This window comes from Cetorhinus maximus, chromosome 5 (genome assembly GCF_964194155.1).
Source record: "Cetorhinus maximus chromosome 5, sCetMax3.hap1.1, whole genome shotgun sequence".
Taxonomy (NCBI): Eukaryota; Metazoa; Chordata; class Chondrichthyes; order Lamniformes; family Cetorhinidae; genus Cetorhinus; species Cetorhinus maximus.
Window position 1 is genome coordinate 159,287,619 of NC_135883.1, and position 19,037 is coordinate 159,306,655.

Sequence of the window (19,037 nt, forward strand, 5' to 3'; positions counted from 1 at the left end):
TCTTTTTGCTGTTGTCATTTAAACCGAGGGAAGATAATGAAATGTTTTATTTAAACCTCATTTTCTCTCCTAATTTTTTTTTTTGTTGCAGTTTTTAATTTCCCAGCTCCTTAAACCCTCTCAGAAACTTTGCAGATAGGGGAAAAAACTACACTACTCACCAGCCAATCAATTCATACTTTCCAGTGATGTGACATTTTGATTTATTTTTTGTCTCACATTTTATTTCAAACTCTAGCGTGCCCATCCCAATCCTCCTGCCCAGACTGTCCTCGAGTAATGGAGTTGAATATAGAAGTCGTGATGGTTTTCATGTAGTTGTATAGGGCATTGTTGAGACAACATCTAGAATATTGTGTACAGTTTTGGTCTCCTTATTTAAGAAAGATAATTGCCTGAGAAGCAATTCAGTGAAGGTTCAGACGACTGATTCCTGGGATGAGGGGTTATCTTATGAGGAAAGGTTGGGCAGGTTGGGACTGTGTCCATTGAAGTTTAGAAGACTTGAGGTGATTTTATTGAAACATATAAAACCCTGAGGAGGCTTGACAGGGTGCTTGTTGAGAGGATATTTCCCCTTGTTGGAGTCACCAGAACTAGGGGACATGGTTTAAAAATAATGGGTTTCCCATTTAAGAGACAGATTAGGAGAATTTTATTCTCTCAGAGGGCCATGAGTCTATGGAACCCTCTTCCCCTGAGAGGCAGGTCATTGAATAATTCTAAGGTGGAAATAGATAAATCCTTGACCAACAAGGGAACCAAAGGGTACAGGGGGTAGGCAGGAATGTGGCACTGAGGCCACAATCAGATCAGCCATGATCTTACTGAATGGTGGAGCAGGCTCGAGGGGCCAAATGATTTACTCCTGCTCCTAATTTGTATGTATGAATGTAAGTAAGATCAGGCGATTGATTTGCAAAACACATCTCTTCAGCCTTCAAGCCTCTGTTCAACTGTCATTTTAATTCTCCACCTTGCTTCCATGCTGATCTTGCTGTCCACAGTCTCCTGCCATGTTCCAATGACTCTCATCAGAACTTCTGCCTCCATTTCCTTTCCTTTCTCTTTGCTGGTTTCCTTTTTTCTCTCTTGTTTTGTTCTTTTTGTTTTCAGGTGGTAGTTGTTCAGATTCTGTCAATCACACCTCCTCCAGGCACATCTTTTGTTTCTTTACGATAAGAAGGAAATCAAGGCATTGGAGAGGGTGCAGAAGAGATTTACTAGAATGATAGGAGTGTGGATGGACCTCAGTTACATGGAGAGACTGGAGAGGTCGGAGGTCATTTCCTTCGAGCAGAGAACGTTGCCAGGAGATTTGAGAGAGGTTTGAAGAACCAGGAATGGATTTGACAGAGTAAATAAGGAGAAACTGTTTTCAGTGGCAGAGCAGCCGATACCCAGAGTGCATAGAATTAAGATGATTGGCAAAAGGATCAGGTGGAACATTTATTTAAACAATGAGTCACTGTGATATGGAGAGCACTGCCTGAACTGGTGGTGAAGCAAGTTCAATAGTAAAATTCAAAAGACAATTCTTGAGATAATGGGATACATTTTTTGTGTGTGTCTGTGGGAAAAGAGGAGGTCAGGGTGATTAGTCGGATATGTCCACCAAACAACACAGGAGCATCTTACCTGGAGGCTGTATCATTCTGTGTGTCTATGATTCAATATAGCCACATCAGTGTTTTCCACATCTCAGCAGTCTCCCTGACTCACCATTAGCAATGCTGTAACAATGTGTTTCTTTGTCTACAGGTACAATTGTTCCCATCTCTGCACCTTGGGTAGTTTCTGGATACATGGAAAATGGCACAATGGGACAGGCACTCTTGATATCTGTTACGATAGTTGCTGAAGTCATCAATCCACCAGAACCAACAGATCAAACAGTTCAACTAGGAAGTATGCCTGCTGATTGGTGCTATATCAGGTGAATTTAGTTACTGATTTGTATTGTGTTTGATATTGCTTTAACTCAGCTCGTGTCAACTTCACTCAACCGAGAGTCGGGCTGTGATTATTGGGCTCATCTGGGTGCACGGGAACATTGGTCAATATTAATAGTATAATGGAATGATTCATATCTCACAATCTGCAGTTCCTTCTTCTGAGAACACAGCGAGACCTCCCCATTCACATTAGTCAGGTTCATATGGAGTTGGCTCCTGTTTTTCCGACATTCTCACATCCACCACGTTGTTTATATTTTGAAGAACAAATTCAAATCCGTGTTCTCATTAGATACAATAAGCATAGTGGGAGAGGAAGTACTGGAGGGACTGCCATCATTGAAGGTGGATAAACCACCAGGGCCGGATGGATTGTATCCAGGCTGTTGTATGAAGCCAAGGAAGAAATCGCAGATGCTCTGAGGATCACTTTCCAATCCTCACTAGACACAGGCGAGCTCACAGAGGATTGGAGGCCTGCGAATGTCATACCATTTTTTAAAAAGGGTGTGAGGGATATGCCAGAAAATTACAGGCCAGTCAGTCTGATTTTGGTGGTGGGCAAATTATTGGAGACAACTCTGAGAGACAGGATAAACTGTCACTTAGAAAGGGGCAGATCGATCATGGACAGTCAGCATGGTTTTGTTAGGGAATATTGTGTCTTACTAACTTAATTGAAATTTTTGATTAAGTAACAAGGAGGATTGATGAGGGTAGTGTAGTGGATGTTGTCTACATGGATTTTAGTTAGGCATTTGACATTCCCCACATGGCAGACTGGTCAGAAATGTGAGATCCCATTGGATTCAGGGGAAGGTGGCAGGTTGGTTACAAAATTGGCTCAGTGACAGGAAACAAAGGGCAGGATTTTACGCGTCGGCGAGTGGGGATGGGGCCTGCATGCCGACACGTAAAATGACGCTTGGTGAAGTCGTGGGGAACTCCCGACGTCACCACGTGCTATTTAAATTCTTTGTACAGTTCTCGTCACTGCATTACAGGAAGGACATAATTGCTCAGGAGAGAGTGCAGAGGGGATTTACAAGAATGTTGCCAGGGCTTCAAAATTGCAGCAATGAGGAGAGATTGGATAGGCTCAGGTAGTTTTCCTCAGAACAGAGGAGGCTAAGAAGTGACCTAATTGAGGTGTACAAAGTTATGTGGGGCCGAGAATGTGTAAACAGGAAAGACTTGATTCCCCTGGCTGAGGGGTCAGTTAGCAGAGGACATAGATTTAAGGTGATTGGTAGGAGTATTAGAGGGGACATGTGGAAAAACTTTGGAATTCACTGCTTAAGTTATTGGTTGAGGCTGAAAAGCTCAACTCATTTAAATGGTACCTGGACCTGCATCTGAAGCACTGTAACCTGCAAGGCTACGGACCTATTGCTGGAAAGTGGGATTAAAATGAGCAGCCAGTTTCTTTTTCCTCTTTTTTGGCTGGCACAGACATGATGGGCTGAATGGCCTGTTTCTTCACCGTAACTTTTCTATGGTTCTATGGTTAATCAGTGCCTCACCCAAAGCCATTTCAATTCATCATCTTCTCGTTGAGATGTCTGATGTTCTATTCAATTAGTTTAAACGTCCCTTTATCTAATCTCTCTGTGCGTAGCCATAAATGGCACAGTTCCAATGTTACTGGCCATCCTCCCATCGACTGTGGAGGGGACATTTTCCTCATATGTGTCTGGACAATGAATGTCGGTGTGATTTGCTGATCTCAGAGAGGATCAACCTGGGCCCAGTTGTTCCTTCACTAAACATTCACTAATTCACACTATCAGTGAGGGTCATGACACAGGACGATCTCCAATCTGGAAATTGTCCTCCTGGAGTAATGAACGGTGATGCTATTTTGTCATCTCTATTATTGCACATTGAGCTTTTACAGTGAGCAGCTGTGATTGCAAAGATTGCTGTTTGGGAAAATTACAGCCTAGTTTTTACTCCATTTAAATTATTGACAGAAATTCAGGCACTTCGGGCCTCTGAATTCCCAACCAGTGAGCCCTGTGAACAACAATTCACTCCAGGAATTCCCGATCAGGAATTCTGTCCTCATATTTTAAACAATCAAAGACATTTGAAGTTTTCCCTTCAAGGAGCAGAAGTTGGGGTGGGAGGAGTATCTGAGATATCAGCTGGGTGTGGGTCATCCTTTATATGGGTTGGCAGTATGTGGTAGAGTTGTAGAGAGCAGGAAATGCTGCAGGCAATTTGTGCACAGCAAGATCATACAAACATACAAATTAGGAGCAGGAGTAGGCCATCAGCCCCTGGAGCCTTCTCTGCCATTCACTAAGATCATGTCTGATCTGATTGCGGCCTCAATGTCACTTTCCTGCCAACCCCCTGTACCTTTCACTCCCTTAATAGTCAAGAATCTATCTCCCTCTATCCTAAAACTATTGAATGACCCTCTTCTGCTCCCTGGGGAAGACAGTTCCACTGAGTCAAGAGCCTCTGAGAGAAAAAAAAAAGCCACCTCAGCATCTTCTATGTTTCAATAAGATCACCTCATTCTTCTAAACTCCAATTGGCCCAACATGCCCAACCTTTCCTCATAAGAGATCTCATCCCAGGAATCAGTAGAGTGAACCTTCTCTGAACTGCTTCTAAGGCAATTATGTCCTTTCCTAAATAAGGAGACCAAAACTGTCCACAGTGCTGTTGATGTTGCCTCACCAATGCCCTGTAGAACTGTAGCAAAAGATCCCTACTTTTATATTCCAGTCACCTTGCAATAATGTTAACATTTCCCTTCCTAATCACTTGCTGTATCTGCATACTAACTTCTTGTGATTCATCTACCAGGACACCCAGATCCCTCTGTACCTCAGAGTTCTGCAATCTCTCTCCATTTAAACAATCTGCTGCTTTTCTATTCTTCCTGCCAAAGTGGACAAGAGTAATTACATTCACTATTTTCCAATCTGATGGGACCCTTCCAGGATCTGGGGAATTTTGGAAAACCAAAGCCAATGCATCTACTATCTCAGCAGCCGCTTCTTCTAAGACTCAAGTATGAGGTCCAGCAGGCCCTGGGGACTTGTCAACCTTTAATTCCAATAATTTTTTCAGTACTCTTTCCCTGTGAATATAATTGTTTCAAGTTCCTCCCTTCATTTCACGTCTTGGTTCACAATTATCCCTGGGATGATATTTTTTCCTCTACAGTGAAGATGGATGCAAAATATCTGTTAAATTTATCTACCATGTCCTTATTTTCCATTATTAATTCCACACGCACTCTCTAGGGGATAAACATTCACCTTAGTTATTCTATACCTTTTTAAATACTTGTGGAAACACTTATTATTCATTTTGATATTTCTACCAAATTTTCTCTCATAATCTAATTTCTCTTTATTTTTCTTATTATTATTATTCTCATTGTTCTTATAGCCATTCTATGTTATTTATATACCCAGTCCAATTTTCTGATCTTCATGGAATTTTATGCTCTTTCTTTCAATTTGATGCTATCTTTAACTTCCTTAGTTGGCAATGGATTGTGTGTTCCTCCCCAGAATCTTTCTTTCTCACTGGAATATATTTTTGCTGAGTGTTATAAAATATCTCCTTAAATATCTGCCACTGCATCTCCACTGAACTATCTCTAAACCTATTTCCCCAGTGCACTTTAACCAGCTCTGTCGTCATACTTCCATAATTGCCCTTATTTAAGTTTAAAGCATCAGTCTTAGACCCGCTGGCCCATAACTTCTGTTCTCCGGGGCGTCAAACCCAGGAGATAGCCCAGAAGATGCACTGGGCATCCCACGGAAGTCCCCATGCAAGGATTGTATTCAAGTTCAAACTTCCCATTGGCAATTACCCTGCACTGGGAACCATCCGATGCTCCAATTTAATTCAGAGACTTTGTTGATGGTTCCAACTCTCTTAGCAGGATAGTTACTCAGGAAAAGTTAGAATAATTAAAACCACATCTAAATCCTGGCTAACTATCGTACTGACCTCCCCCTCCCCGTCCAGAAACACCCAGGGGGCACCCTGGACACCCCACATCCCCCAACCACGCCCTGAATCTCCTGATTGTCCCCAGCTTCCTGACTACTCCCCCACTACCTGACTACCCACCACCCGCCGAGGTCTCTCCCATCGCCCCCGACTGCATTCCTGACCCTCCAACCACACCCCACTCCCCTGACTACATTCTCTAACCCCCAACAAAATTGCAGCACACTGACTACAATCCCAATCCACCAACTACCCCTCTAGCAACCCCCACCCGCACACTCAGCCGCCCTTCCGACACCCCTAACAACCTCCCACTACTCTCCTGATCTCTCAAATACCCCCTACCCATCCCCGACTACTCACCCAGCACCTTCTAGAACCCTCCCCATCCCACGATCAACCCCCATCCTCCCCGGATACCCTCCCATTCCCCTGCCAGTCCCAGACTCATCCTACCGCCACACCACCCCCACTGACCACCAGACCTCCCCCAATCCTACACGCTTACCTTGCACACTTACCTTCTCCCTTGCTTCTCAAAGTGGCTAGGTCCAAAAGTTCATAAGACGTAGGAGCAGAAGTAGGCCATTTGGCCCATCAAGTATGCTCTGCTGTTCAATGAGATCATGGTTGACCTGATAACCCACATTCCACTTTCCTGCCTTTTCCCATAACCCTTGATTGCCTTACTGATTAAAAATCTGTCTATCTCAGCCTTGAATGTATTTTGCGGCCCAGCCTCCCCAGCTCATTAAACTTTAAACTTACCTGCTTTATAGCAGCTGGTGCCATAAAAAGGGGTCTGACCTCCTCTCAAATGATTCTGCTGCCCTCGACTGAAGGCCTCGGGAACACGCTGCACTGCACATTTCTCACCTGGCCCGAGGAGAAAGGTCGGGAGAGGAAGGTGCAGCTCCTGAGTAAGGTCGGAAAAAGGAGCAGAGTGGCAATCCAATAGTCGTTGTCAATTCTCGGAAGTTCTGGCCCAAGTTCTCTGCCTCAAACTGAAAGCAAAATTCAGTCATATTATGGTCACTGCTGCCTAGATGTGCCTTTACTGTTACGTTCATTAAATAATCCTGTCTTGCTGCCCATGATCAGGTGTAGCATCGTCTGCTCTCTGGTTGGCTGTAGAATGTGCTGCTCTAAGATACTGCCCCGAAAATACTCTTATGAACACATCGTGTCAATCTGATTCATCCAATTTATATGTAGATTAAAATTACCCATGGTTAACACTGCACATTTGTCACAAGCCCCCATTATTCCTTTCTGATACCCGCTCCTACAGTGTGGTTACTGTTCCTGGGCCTATAAACCAATCCCATAAGTGACTTCCATCTCTAAACAAACTGATTCTACATCTTGATATTTAGAACTATAGTCATCTCTCTCTAAATTACTAATGCCAAACTTAATGAGCAGAGCCACCCCTCGAAGTTTTCCGAGCTCCTGTCCTCCTGAAATGTCACATACCCTCAAATATTCACGTCCCAGCCATTGTCATCGTGCAGCCATGTCTTTGCAATGGCTATCAGATCATACACATTTATTTATGTTTGGACTCTCAATCCATTTGTTTTATTGTGAATGCGACATGCAATTAAATACAGAGCCTTTAGTTCTATCATTTTACTATTTTCACAACCTCCAGTCTTATCTGCTGGCACACTTATAAGTTTGTACCCTCTGTCCCTTCCTGCCACACTCCGACTATCATTTCCCCTATTGCTTCCTTGCTCCCCTGGCTTGTCTTCTCTCATCACATCCTGTAATACTTGATCCCTTGCCCCCACTAATTATTTTAAACTCCTACCTGCCAACCTCTTTACTTGACTCAGCAGATCACTGGTCGCAGCACAGTTCAGATTCAGACTGTCCCAGCAGAACAGCTCCCACTTTCCCCAAGACTGGTGCCAGTGGCCATGAATCAAAACCCAATTCTCCCACACCGCACTTTGATCCACCCATTTAAATTTCTAATCTGATTTATCCTATGCAAATTTGCTCGTGGTTCAGGTAATAATCCAGGGAATATTACATTTGAGGTTCTGCTTTTTAATTTAACCCACAGCTGCTCATTATTCCTAAGCAGAACCTCTTTCCTCATTCAACATATTTCATTGGACCCCACGTGGGCCATGACAACTGGATCCTCCACCTCCCACTGCAAGTTCCTCTCCAGCCCTGATCAGATGTCCCAAACCCTGGCACCTGGCAGGCAACCCAGCCTTCTGCACTCTTGCCCTCAGCTGCAGAAAACTGTGCCAATCTGCCTGACTATACTGTCCCCTGCACCCACTACATTCCTGTCCACTCCCCCTACTTGACTGGCTTCCAGTACGATGGTGCCATGGTCAGTTCGCTCATCCACCCTGCAGCTTCCACTTTCGTCCCTACAAACTGCAGGAACTCAAACCTGTTGGACAACTGCAAGGGCTGAGGCTCCTCCACTTCTAACTCCTCGATCCCATATCTGCCTCACTCACAGCGACACCCTCCTGTCCCTGACCACTGACCAAATCAGCTGACCCTATCCTAAGGGGTGTGATCGGCTCCTGGAATGAAGAGTCCAAGTAACTTTCCCCCTCCCTGATGCCTCGTAGTGTCTGCAGCTCGGCCTCCAGCTCAAAGACTCTGAGCCGAAGCTCCTCGAGTCTCTGGCACTTACTGCAGACATGTTTGCCCTGGATCACACACGTGTCCATGAGCTACCGCATTCTGCAGTCGCAACACGTAGATACCATGAGAAGTCCCACAAGCGACATTTTCTCAATTCCTGGAAAGTACGAAACTCCCTCTATAAAATACGAACATATCAACATATCAACATATAAACTGGGAAGAAACCTGTGATTCCTTCAGGACACTTCTTTTAAAAGTACTGTCCCAAGATTCACTTTTCCAAATCAGACCTTGTAGAAGGAAGGATATGAGTGAGAGAGTTTTCTCCACAGGGCAGAGCTAAAGTTAGTAAATTGAGTAGAGGTGTGGATCATAGACACATAGGGCGATATTTTAATGTAGGCAATGGGGATCTCTGCAGAAGAGCTGACAAAGGCCCTGCATCACCTTCTTTAGGGAGGGCCTGCTGCATTAAGTGCCTTTCAGGTGGCCAATGGCAGGTCTTCCCTGGGATCAAGGACCCCAGGAGGCAGAGTCCTCGCCCTCCAAAAGCAGCTGGCCAATAAGAGGCCAGCAGCTCTCAGCGCTTGTCAGCATCAAGGAGGTGTAGTGTCTGCTGTTGGCTCTGTTCATGAGAGGCCGAGGATCAGTGCTGGACCCCAGGATAACAGGTGACTGATGGCAGGAAGAGGATTGCAGGAAAGGTGGTCATGGGGGAGGGGGTGAGATGTGTAGGAAAAAGAGGCAGAAGGTGGCTCTCCACGGCTCCACCCACCTTCCCGATGACAGTCCCTCGACAACAAAATGGCCCCTTCAAAAAATCCGAAAGCAACCAGCGTAGTGACAGGCCCTCCTGCCTCTGGGTTAAGGACATCAGCTACAAGAAGAGACTCTAAGTGGATGTGAATTGTCCATTTAAGTGCCTCCATCGATGGTGGGTTGGGAAGGGTTGGGCTGCCCGTGCACGAACCTCCCCACACTGAATTTAATCTTGGTGGAGGCAGTAAGGCAGCGGGGTGCCCATCCGCCACCAACACAAACAATTAAATGCCCTCTCCGCCAGCAAACTTGCCTCAAGGGAGCACAATAAATTTGGCACGTAGAATCATGACTGCACAGAAGGAGGTAATTTAGCCCATTGAGACCATGCTGACTATATAGAGCAATCCAATCAGTCCCATACCCTCCCTTTAACCCTGTGAACCTGCAAGTATATTCCCCTCAAATGCCCATCCAATTTCCATCTGAAATCATTCATCATCTCTGCTTCCACCGCCTTAATAAACAGTGAGTTCCAGATTATTACCACTCGCTGCATAAATGGTTTTTCCTCAGATACCCCCTGAATCTCTTGTCCAAAGTCTTCTCTCTGTCTCCCCTAGTTCTTGCACCATCAGCTAATGAGAGCAGCTTTTCCTTTTCTACCTTATTGAACCCTGTCAGAATCTTGTACAGCTCTATCCAATCACCCCTCAACCTCCTTTGACCCAAGGAGAACTACCCCAGCTTCTCCAACCCAACCATGTCACTAAAATCCCCCACCCGGGGAACTATTCAATTACGTCTCCTCTGCACCCCCTCAAGGAACCTCACATCCCTCCTAAATTGTGGTCTCCATCAATGGATGCAATACGCTAATTGTCGCTTCTCCAGATCTTTAAACAGGTTCAGCATCAATTCCTTGCTTTTGTAATCAATACCTCTACTTATGAAACCCAAGTTGCCAGATACATTGCTGAACATTTTCTCAATATGTGCTCTCACATTCAAAGATCCATGCAGCCCAAGGTCCCTCTGTCCCTGCACACTCTTTAGAATTGTGTCATGATGTCTCCATTACCTCTCCTTATACCTTCTGCAAAATGCATCACCCCACTTTGTTCTTAGTTCATTCATGGAGTGTGTGCACCACTGCTTAGGCCAGCATATGTTGCCCATCCCTAATTGCTCTGAGAAAGTAGTGGTGAGCTGCCTTCTTGAACCATTGCAGTCCATGTGGTGTAGATACACCCACAATGCAGTTTGGAGTGTGTTCCACAATGTTGTCCCAGCGACACTGATGGAACGATGATACGTTTCCAAGTCAGGATGGTGAGTTGCTTGGAGGGGAACTTCCAGGTGTAGGTGCTCCCATGTGTCTGCTGACCTTCTAGATGGTAGCAGTTTTGTGTTTGAAAGAGGCTGTCTAATGAGCCTTGGTAAGTTCCTGCAGTGCACCTTGTAGATGGTACACACTGCTGCTACTGTGCATCAGTGGTGGAGGGAGTGAATGTATGTGGATGGGGTACCAATCAAGTGGGCTGCTTTGTTCTGGATAATGTCAAACTTCTTGAGTGTTGTTGGTGCAGCACTCATCCAGGCAAGTAGAGAGTATTCCATCACACTCTTGACTTGTGCCTTATAGTTGGTGGACAGGCTTTTGAAAGTCGGGAGGTGAGATATTCACCACAGGATTTCTAACCTCAGACCTTATCTCGTAGTCACAGTATTTATATGTCTAGTTCAGTTCCGTTTCTGGTCTATGGTAACCCACAGGAAGGTGATAGTGGGGGATTCAGTGATGGTAATGCCATTGAATGCCATTTCCCTGTATTAAATCCAATCTGCCACTTGTCTGCCCATTGGGCTATCTTATCTATTATGTTACTACAGCTGTGGATGAACTGAATGGTGGAGGGTCCTCAGTGGACTGAATGTCCTGACAATCCATTTGGCTTCCATACGGGCTTTGTCAGGAGGAACAAAAATGAAAATTATATATTCTTAATTCTGTTGCAGGACTTTTGACCAGAAGGTTGATGGGCAACAATATGAAGGACATGTGACTGAATTCCAGCAGGATTTGGAACAAGACAATCGACACTTTGATCCAGGATTCATCATCAGTTTTTATAACACACATGGGCTGATGCAAATAGCTTTTAGAAAATTGTAAAAGCTACCTGGTAGGGTTTGTTACCCCTATAGATATAAAACAGTGAGATGTGCTTAACTCTATTCTTAAACTGATTGAACCTTCCACTAATTACACAATGAGTTTAAGCCGGAGTACTGTGCAAAGTTCTGGTCTCCTTTCCTAAGGAAGGATATATTTACCTTAGAGGGAACGCAATGACTGTTCATTAGACAGATTACATATATGTGCCGGTATTGGGGTTTTGAACAAATCCACCAATGACGCATTCAGCACTGAGACCCTGTTTAGAAATATTGGCCAAAATTTTTCCCTTGATGGGCGGGCGGGCAGCCGAACTCCGCCACCGAAAAGGGCGATGGGAAGCACCATATGCTTCCTGTGCAGGGGGGTAAGGATTCCTCATCTGTCAAAGTGCGCTCTTTTGCACATGCGCGCGAAATAACGCACATCTCCCTGAGACTAAGTGCTCTCTCAGGTAGATTAATGAAGTGTAAAAAACTTGAAAAATAGAAAAATATAAAAATTATTAACATGTCCCACTCATGTAACATAAGAAGCACGTAAAATTTATTGATGTTTTTAAAAACGGACATGAAAACTCATCCCGCCAGTGGATGAGGTTTCATGTATTATCAGAAGCCCACTGGGGCTCCTGGCTTGCCCGCCAACCTTAAGGTTGGACGGACAGGGCCTTTAATTATCTTAATTATCCTGTCAATGGCCTTAATTGGCCATTGACAGGTCGGTGGGCGGACAGCTGATTTCGCTGTGCCCCCGCCTTCCTCAATATTTAAATGGACCGGGATGATGTCGGGGGTTCCTCCCAACATCATCCCATGTCATTTTCCCCTCGGCGAGCGAGTCCCGCCCCCAAATCACTGAGAGGAAAACTCTGCACATTGCCCTCTCTTGACAGTTAATTCTGACTCCCACACACACTGTTGCATTTATTCTTTTTTTAAAATTATGCAACCATGTTAGCATCAACAGTGAGCATTTCTTCTTCATTTACATAAACTGCTCCCTTTGGTTGTTTTGTTCAGTGATTCTAAACAACGGCTCTTGCCGGGTGTCCAGCTCAATGTCTCCCACACTATCCTGTGACAGACAGGTCATGGTTCTCACCAGGGGCTGTCCCTCCTTGTCTTTCCCAAAGTCAAATAAAACAGAGGCTCTTCAATCCTGCTCCACCATTCAGTAAGATCATGGCTGATCTTCTACCTCAATTCCACCTTCCCACACTATCCCTCGAGTGTGTAATCTGTCTAATAAACAGGCATTGCAGTCCCTTTAGGGAAAGTTCATCTAACCTTAGGTAAGGAGACCAAAACTACAGGTGTGGTGTCACCTATATAATTGAGGTAAGATTTATTTGCTCTTTAATCCCTTTGTAATAAAGGCTAAGATACCATTTGTATTCCTGATTGCTTGTTGTAACTGCATATTACCTTTCTATGCTGCATGTGTAAAGACACCCAAGTCCCTCTGAATAACAACATTTTCCAGTCACTCACCCATGCAAAATATTCAACTTTTATATTTTTCCGATATTTGACTGACTTCATACGTCCCCAAATTATATTCTGTCTGCCACATTCTTACCCACTCACTTCGCCAACCAAATATGGAGAAACCACATGGTCTTCTACGTTAACCAGACATGAGGATCCAGCCCTGGCAGATCTGACTGTCCCTGACAGAGGAGCCCTGACCACTGCTGTTGCTTTTCCTGTTGTTTATAATTAGGTTCCTCCTTCAATTCAAACTATTTGCCAAACTTGCAGATTCATTTCTGACCAACCACCTCTGTGGGCAGCAATGGTGAAATGAGTCTAACATCTCCGCACTGAGCATACACAGGCCTAATCCCAGTTGGACATGGGTAGTGGGCCCTCCATTGGGGAACAGGGATTAATCACTGCAGTAATTTGCCTTTTCTATAATGTTGCTTTAATTGAATCATGAACAGACTGAGATTGAGATGGTCCTAGTGACTGATATAGTTCCAGAATGTTCTATCTTGACACAGCGATGGATTATATTTATGTTTATCTCAGTCATTCTGATCAGAATGTTTAAAGGTGAAGTGAAAAGATCTAATTGAAAATGGGATGTGTTGCAGAGCAGAGAGAATTGAAGTTGTTACGAATGAAATTATGGAGTGGTCAGATGTGGCATTGTACCTGAGCTCAGGGAGGGGAGCATGAGAATGGCAGCTTGCATTGAGGCCCAGGACCGACACGAGTGACTCAGTGTTGGAGGGTTAAGTGGAGTTGAGTCGGGGTTCAGGGGCATGCAAGAGTTAAAGAGTGTGTGAGGTGCTCGGTAATAGAAACAGCCAGAGACACCTAGAGTTAAAGTGCATGAGCAACATGGCTCCTTGTATTAAAACATATTCTTCAGACTCTCCACTTCTTCCTGCAGACTCCCTCTGTGGGTATAATTCTGTAAGGAAGATTCCAGTGAACAATATGTACAGATTGCAATTTCAAAACAGTAATCAATGACAGAAAGATCCAAGGAGGGCAGAGGGTGGACTTGGGGCAGGCAGAAGTGAAAGAGGAGGGGCCTGGCATCTTGGTATGGTAGGGGTGAGGGTAGGGGAGGTGGGGAAAGGCAGTCAAGGTAAGAAAATGAGGGACCTAAAGGACAATATCAGGACATGTGGGTCCATTTCTAATTGTTGGTTGGCTGAGTCCTTGAATTCACCTACAACATTCCAATTATCCCTGCTGAGAGTGATCATCGACAATCTCCTTTACAATGCATAGAAGGGAGAGCCAGCTGAGCCAGCAACTCCAACCATGTTCCACAGAGCAGTGAGTGCAACACTGGACACTAACATAAACATTCAGTAAAGAGTGAACCTAGACACACAATATTATATCTTCCATGATAAAGATATGTCCCTGATTCTTTTGTAACCATCAACGTGTGCCAACTATGAGCTGTGCCAGGACATTGAGTTTTCTGATTAAATGAGTCTCAATAAATAACGATGGTGCCGACATGAATAAAGAGAAACCAATGTAATGTGAAATACTTACAAGTGAAGTTTAAATTTGAAAAACACGCATGCCACCTTTCTGCTTTCTATAAGTCTCCTGTTAGTAGCAATAGAGTTGGGCAGGAAAATTGTGGTCATGATGAAGACCCTGTTTGTCCAGGAGACTCTTTTATCACCTGCCTGTACCTGCTGCCTTGTCAGCTGACGACAGTAATCACCACTGAAAAGCTTCCCCGCAGCATGATCACACACGTCTCCCATGCACACCACCAGCACTTTAAATTTTCATTAGAATCATGAGGAAACTGAAGTGGAAGTTTTGACGACTCCGGTTTGAAGCAGCTTAAAACTGAGAAAGAATCCCAATCTAAGATTAGATTCCAGAGACTAAACATGGAATAAAGTTCAGATTCCCATCTCCTCACACCCATACTGGGAACTCACATTCGGAACATCGACAGACTGAACCTGTGATTGAGAACATGATCTATTCAGATATTACCCCTGTTAACAGGTGACCCATTCACAGGCTTCTCTCATGGAGTAAATTAGCCATTGTCTTCTAGCTTTTGTTTGTCTTTTGTTTTTCAAACTGCTGGGAATGTATTCTCACTGTGAAATAAAGAGGGTGATGCATTTCAACTTTTGGTCTCATGTTAGTTTCTTACTCAGAAATAAGGCTGAGTAACGCATTTGTTATTTCTGGGGAGATAGTGGTGTAGTGGTAATATCACTGAACTAGTAATGCAGAGACCCAGGATGATGCTCTGGAGGCAGGTGTTTAAATCCCACTATTGCAGCTGGTAAAATTTAAATTCAGATAATAAAATCTGGAATTGAAAGCTTGTCTCAGTAATAGTGATAAAAGTAAAATGCTGCAGATGCTTGAAATCTGAAATATAAACAGAAAATGCTGGATAAACTCTGCAGGTCTGAAAGCATCTGTCACCCCTTCTTGAAAGATCATATGGACTGGAAACATTAACTCTGTTTCTCTCTGGTAGACCTGGTGAATTTTTCCAGCATTTTCTGTTTTTATTTCAGATTTCCAGCATCCGCAGTGTTTTGCTTTTATCTTAGTGTTTAATTCAGTGCCACCTCTCTTCCAGGAATGCCTGCATTGAAGAAGTACTGCTCTTCTCTCAGTAATAGTGACTCTGAAACTAACATTGATTGTTGCAAAAACCCATCTGCTTCACTAATGCCCTTACCTGGTTTGGTCTACATCTGACTCCAGATCCAGAGCAATCCACAGCCAGGCTTTGAATTAACCGTGTCACGTCCTGGTCTGTATTTAATTGGGTATCCTGGATCCCCTGTCCCCACCCCAAAATCTCCTTAAGCTTAAAGCTCAGTGTACGGACCTTCTGATCAACAGTTGCTAGGTTGATGGAATTAACTATTGATGTCCCTGTATTGAATAATGTGGCAGCGTCATTTGTCAGGCTGCGCTTAGCTCGGTCTCCCTCTGGGCCTGATCGCATCCCGCCATTAAACTGGACCGCTTCAGCCATCAGCTGGCCCGTCAGAACCGTATAGAGTGCTTAGGTATGGGTTAAGCACCACTGGGTCACGATGATTCCGGATATGTTCAAGACGACGGTTACCAGCACATGGTGTACATTATCATACAAAACTTCTGATTAACCAGGGCCAAACCATTCGTCGGTCCTGGATGCATAGTCGGAAAAGGTGGGTCAGTCGGTGTGGTTTGCGGGGCTTCAATTATCTCTACTCGGACTGTGAAAGTAGAGGTGGGAGGTGGCTGGATAGTGGCGGACCTCCCATGCCCGATCTGAAGCAAACTCTTGCTACAATTCGAAAGCACTTGTTCTCTCACTGTTACATTTATCATTCCCCGTTGCGTGTCGCATTCGGCACTATCCGTGCTGTACCAAAGTTCCTCCTGCGGTGCGGGATGAGCAGTGATGATCCCTGACCTTGTTGCCAGTACTGATACGCCCACAACCAGGATCATAGATCTTTGGAGACATTAACAAAGAAAAGAACAAAGAGCAAAGAAAAGTACAGCACAGGAACAGGCCCTTCGGCCCTCCAAGCCTGCGCCGATCATATTGCCCGTCAACTAAATCATTTTGCACTTCCGGGATCCATATCCCTCTATTCCCATCCTATTCATGTATTTGTCAAGCTGCCTCTTAAACACCACTATCGTACCTGCTTCCACCACCTTCTCTGGCAGCAAATTCCAGACACTCACTACCTCTGCGTAAAAAACTTGCCCCGCACATCTCCTCTATAGTTTTCTCCTCTCACCTTAAATCTATGTCCCCTAGTAATTGACTCTTCCACCCTGGGAAAAAGCTTTTGACTATCTACTCTGTACATGCCACTCATAATTTTGTAAACTTCTATCAAGTCGCCCCTCAATCTCCGTCGCTCTAGTGAGAACAATCCGAGTTTCGCCAACCTCTCCTCAAAGCTAATAACCTCCAGACCAGGCAGCATCCTGGTAAACATCCTTTGCACCCACTCCAATGCTTCCATATCCTTCTGGTAATGTGGCGACCAGAATTGCATGCAATATTCCAAGTGTAGCCTAACCAAGGTTCTATACAGCTGCAGCATAACTTCCCAGCTTTTATACTCAATACCCCTGCCAATGAAGGCAAACATGCCATATGCCTTCCTGACTACCTTATCCACCTGCGTTGCCACTTTCAGTGACCTGTGGACCTGTACACCCAGATCCCTCTGCCCGTCGATGCACTTAAGGGTTCTGCCATTTACTGTATAATTCCTGCCTATATTAGACCTTCCAAAATGCATTACCTCGCATTTGTCCGGATTAAACTCTATCTGCCAATTCTCCGCCCAAGTCTCCAACCGATCTATATCCCATTGTATCCTTTGAAAATCCTCTTCAATATCTGCAACTCTCCAACATTAGTGTCGTCTGCAAACTTACTAATTAGCCCAGTTACATTTTCCTCCAAATCATTTATGTATACTACAAACAGCAAAGGTCCCAGCACTGATCCCTTCAGAACTCCACTAGTCACAGCTCTGCATTCAGAAAAGCACCCTTCCACTGCTACCCTCTGTCTTCTATGACCAAGCCAATTCTGTATCCATCTTGCTAGCTCACCTCTGATCCCGTGCGACTTTACCTTCTGTACCAGTCTGCCATGAGGGACCTTGTCAAAGGCCTTACTGAAATCTATGTATATAACATCCACTGCCCTTCCATCGTCGATCATCTTTGTCACTTCCTCGAAAAACTCGATCAAGTTAGTGAGACACGACCTCCCTTTCACAAAATGATGCTGCCTCTCACTAATACGCCCATTTGCTTCCAAATGGTAGTAAACCCTGTCACGAAGAATCTTCTCCAATAATTTCCCTACCACTGACGTAAGGCTCACCGGCCTGTAATTTCCTGGATTATCCCTTCTACCCTTCTTAAACAATGGAACAACATTGGCCATTCTCCAGTCCTCTGGGACCTCACCCGTAGCCAGTAGGGATACAAAGGTTTCTGTCAAGGCCCCAGCAATCTCCTCCCTTGCCTCTCTCAGTATTCTGGGGTAGATCCCATCTTGCCCTGGGGACTTATCCACCTTAATATTCTTCAAGACGCCTAACAACTCCTCTTTTTTGATCTCAACATGATCCAGGCTATCTACACATTCTTCCCTAGACAAATCGACTGCTAAGTCCTTCTCTTTGGTGAATACTGATGAGAAGTATTCATTTAGTATCTCTCCCATTTCTTCTGGCTCCACACACAGATTCCCACCTCTGTCCCTGAGTGGGCCTACCCTTTCCCTGGCTACCCTCTTGCTTTTTACATATGTATAAAAGGCCTTAGGATTTTCCTTAATCCTGGTTGCCAGTGACTTTTCATGACCCCTTTTAGCCCTTCTGACTCCTTACTTAAGTTTCTTCCTACTTTCTTTATATTCTCCACGGGCTTCATCTGCTCCCAGCCTTCTAGCCCTTATGAATGCTTCCCTTTTCTTTTTGACTAATCTCACAATATCCTTCGTTACCCAAGGTTCCTGAAACTTGCCATGCTTATCCTTCATCCTAGCAGGAACATGCCGGTCCTGAATTCTTATCAACTGATGTTTGAAAGCCCCCCACATGTCAGTTGTTGATTTGCCCTCAAACATCCGCCTCCAGTCTAGATTCCTCAGTTCCTGCCTAATATTGTTATAATTAGCCTTCTCCCAATTAAGCACCTTAACCCGAGGACTCCTGTTATCCTTATCCACCAGTACCTTGAAACTTACTGAATTATGGTATTTTTCCCGAAATGCTCTCCTACCGAAACTTCGACCACCTGGCTGGGTTCATTCCCTAATTCCAGGTCCAGTATTGCCCCTTCCCTAGTTGGACTATCTACATATTGTCTCAGGAAGCCCTCCTGGATGCACCCTACAAAATCTGCACCATCCAAACCCCTAGCACTAAGTGATTCCTAGTCAATATAGGGAAAGTTAAAATTACCCACCGCAACAACCCTATTGCTTTTACATCTTTCCAAAATCTGCCTACATAAATGTTCCTCAATCTCCCGCCG

At 44.6% G+C, this 19,037-nt stretch overlaps 1 protein-coding gene across 1 annotated transcript in view; it reads left to right on the forward strand.

Moving 5' to 3' along the window:
• Positions 1-11,502, forward strand: part of LOC144680396 (heme-binding protein 2-like) — a 36,709-nt gene extending 25,207 nt beyond the window's left edge. Inside the window, exons 3-4 of the mRNA XM_078541366.1 lie at positions 1,762-1,936; positions 11,346-11,502. Coding sequence (XP_078397492.1) covers positions 1,762-1,936; positions 11,346-11,502 — 332 coding nt within the window. The remainder of the gene's footprint in view (positions 1-1,761; positions 1,937-11,345) is intronic.
• The last annotated feature ends 7,535 nt before the right edge of the window (positions 11,503-19,037 follow it).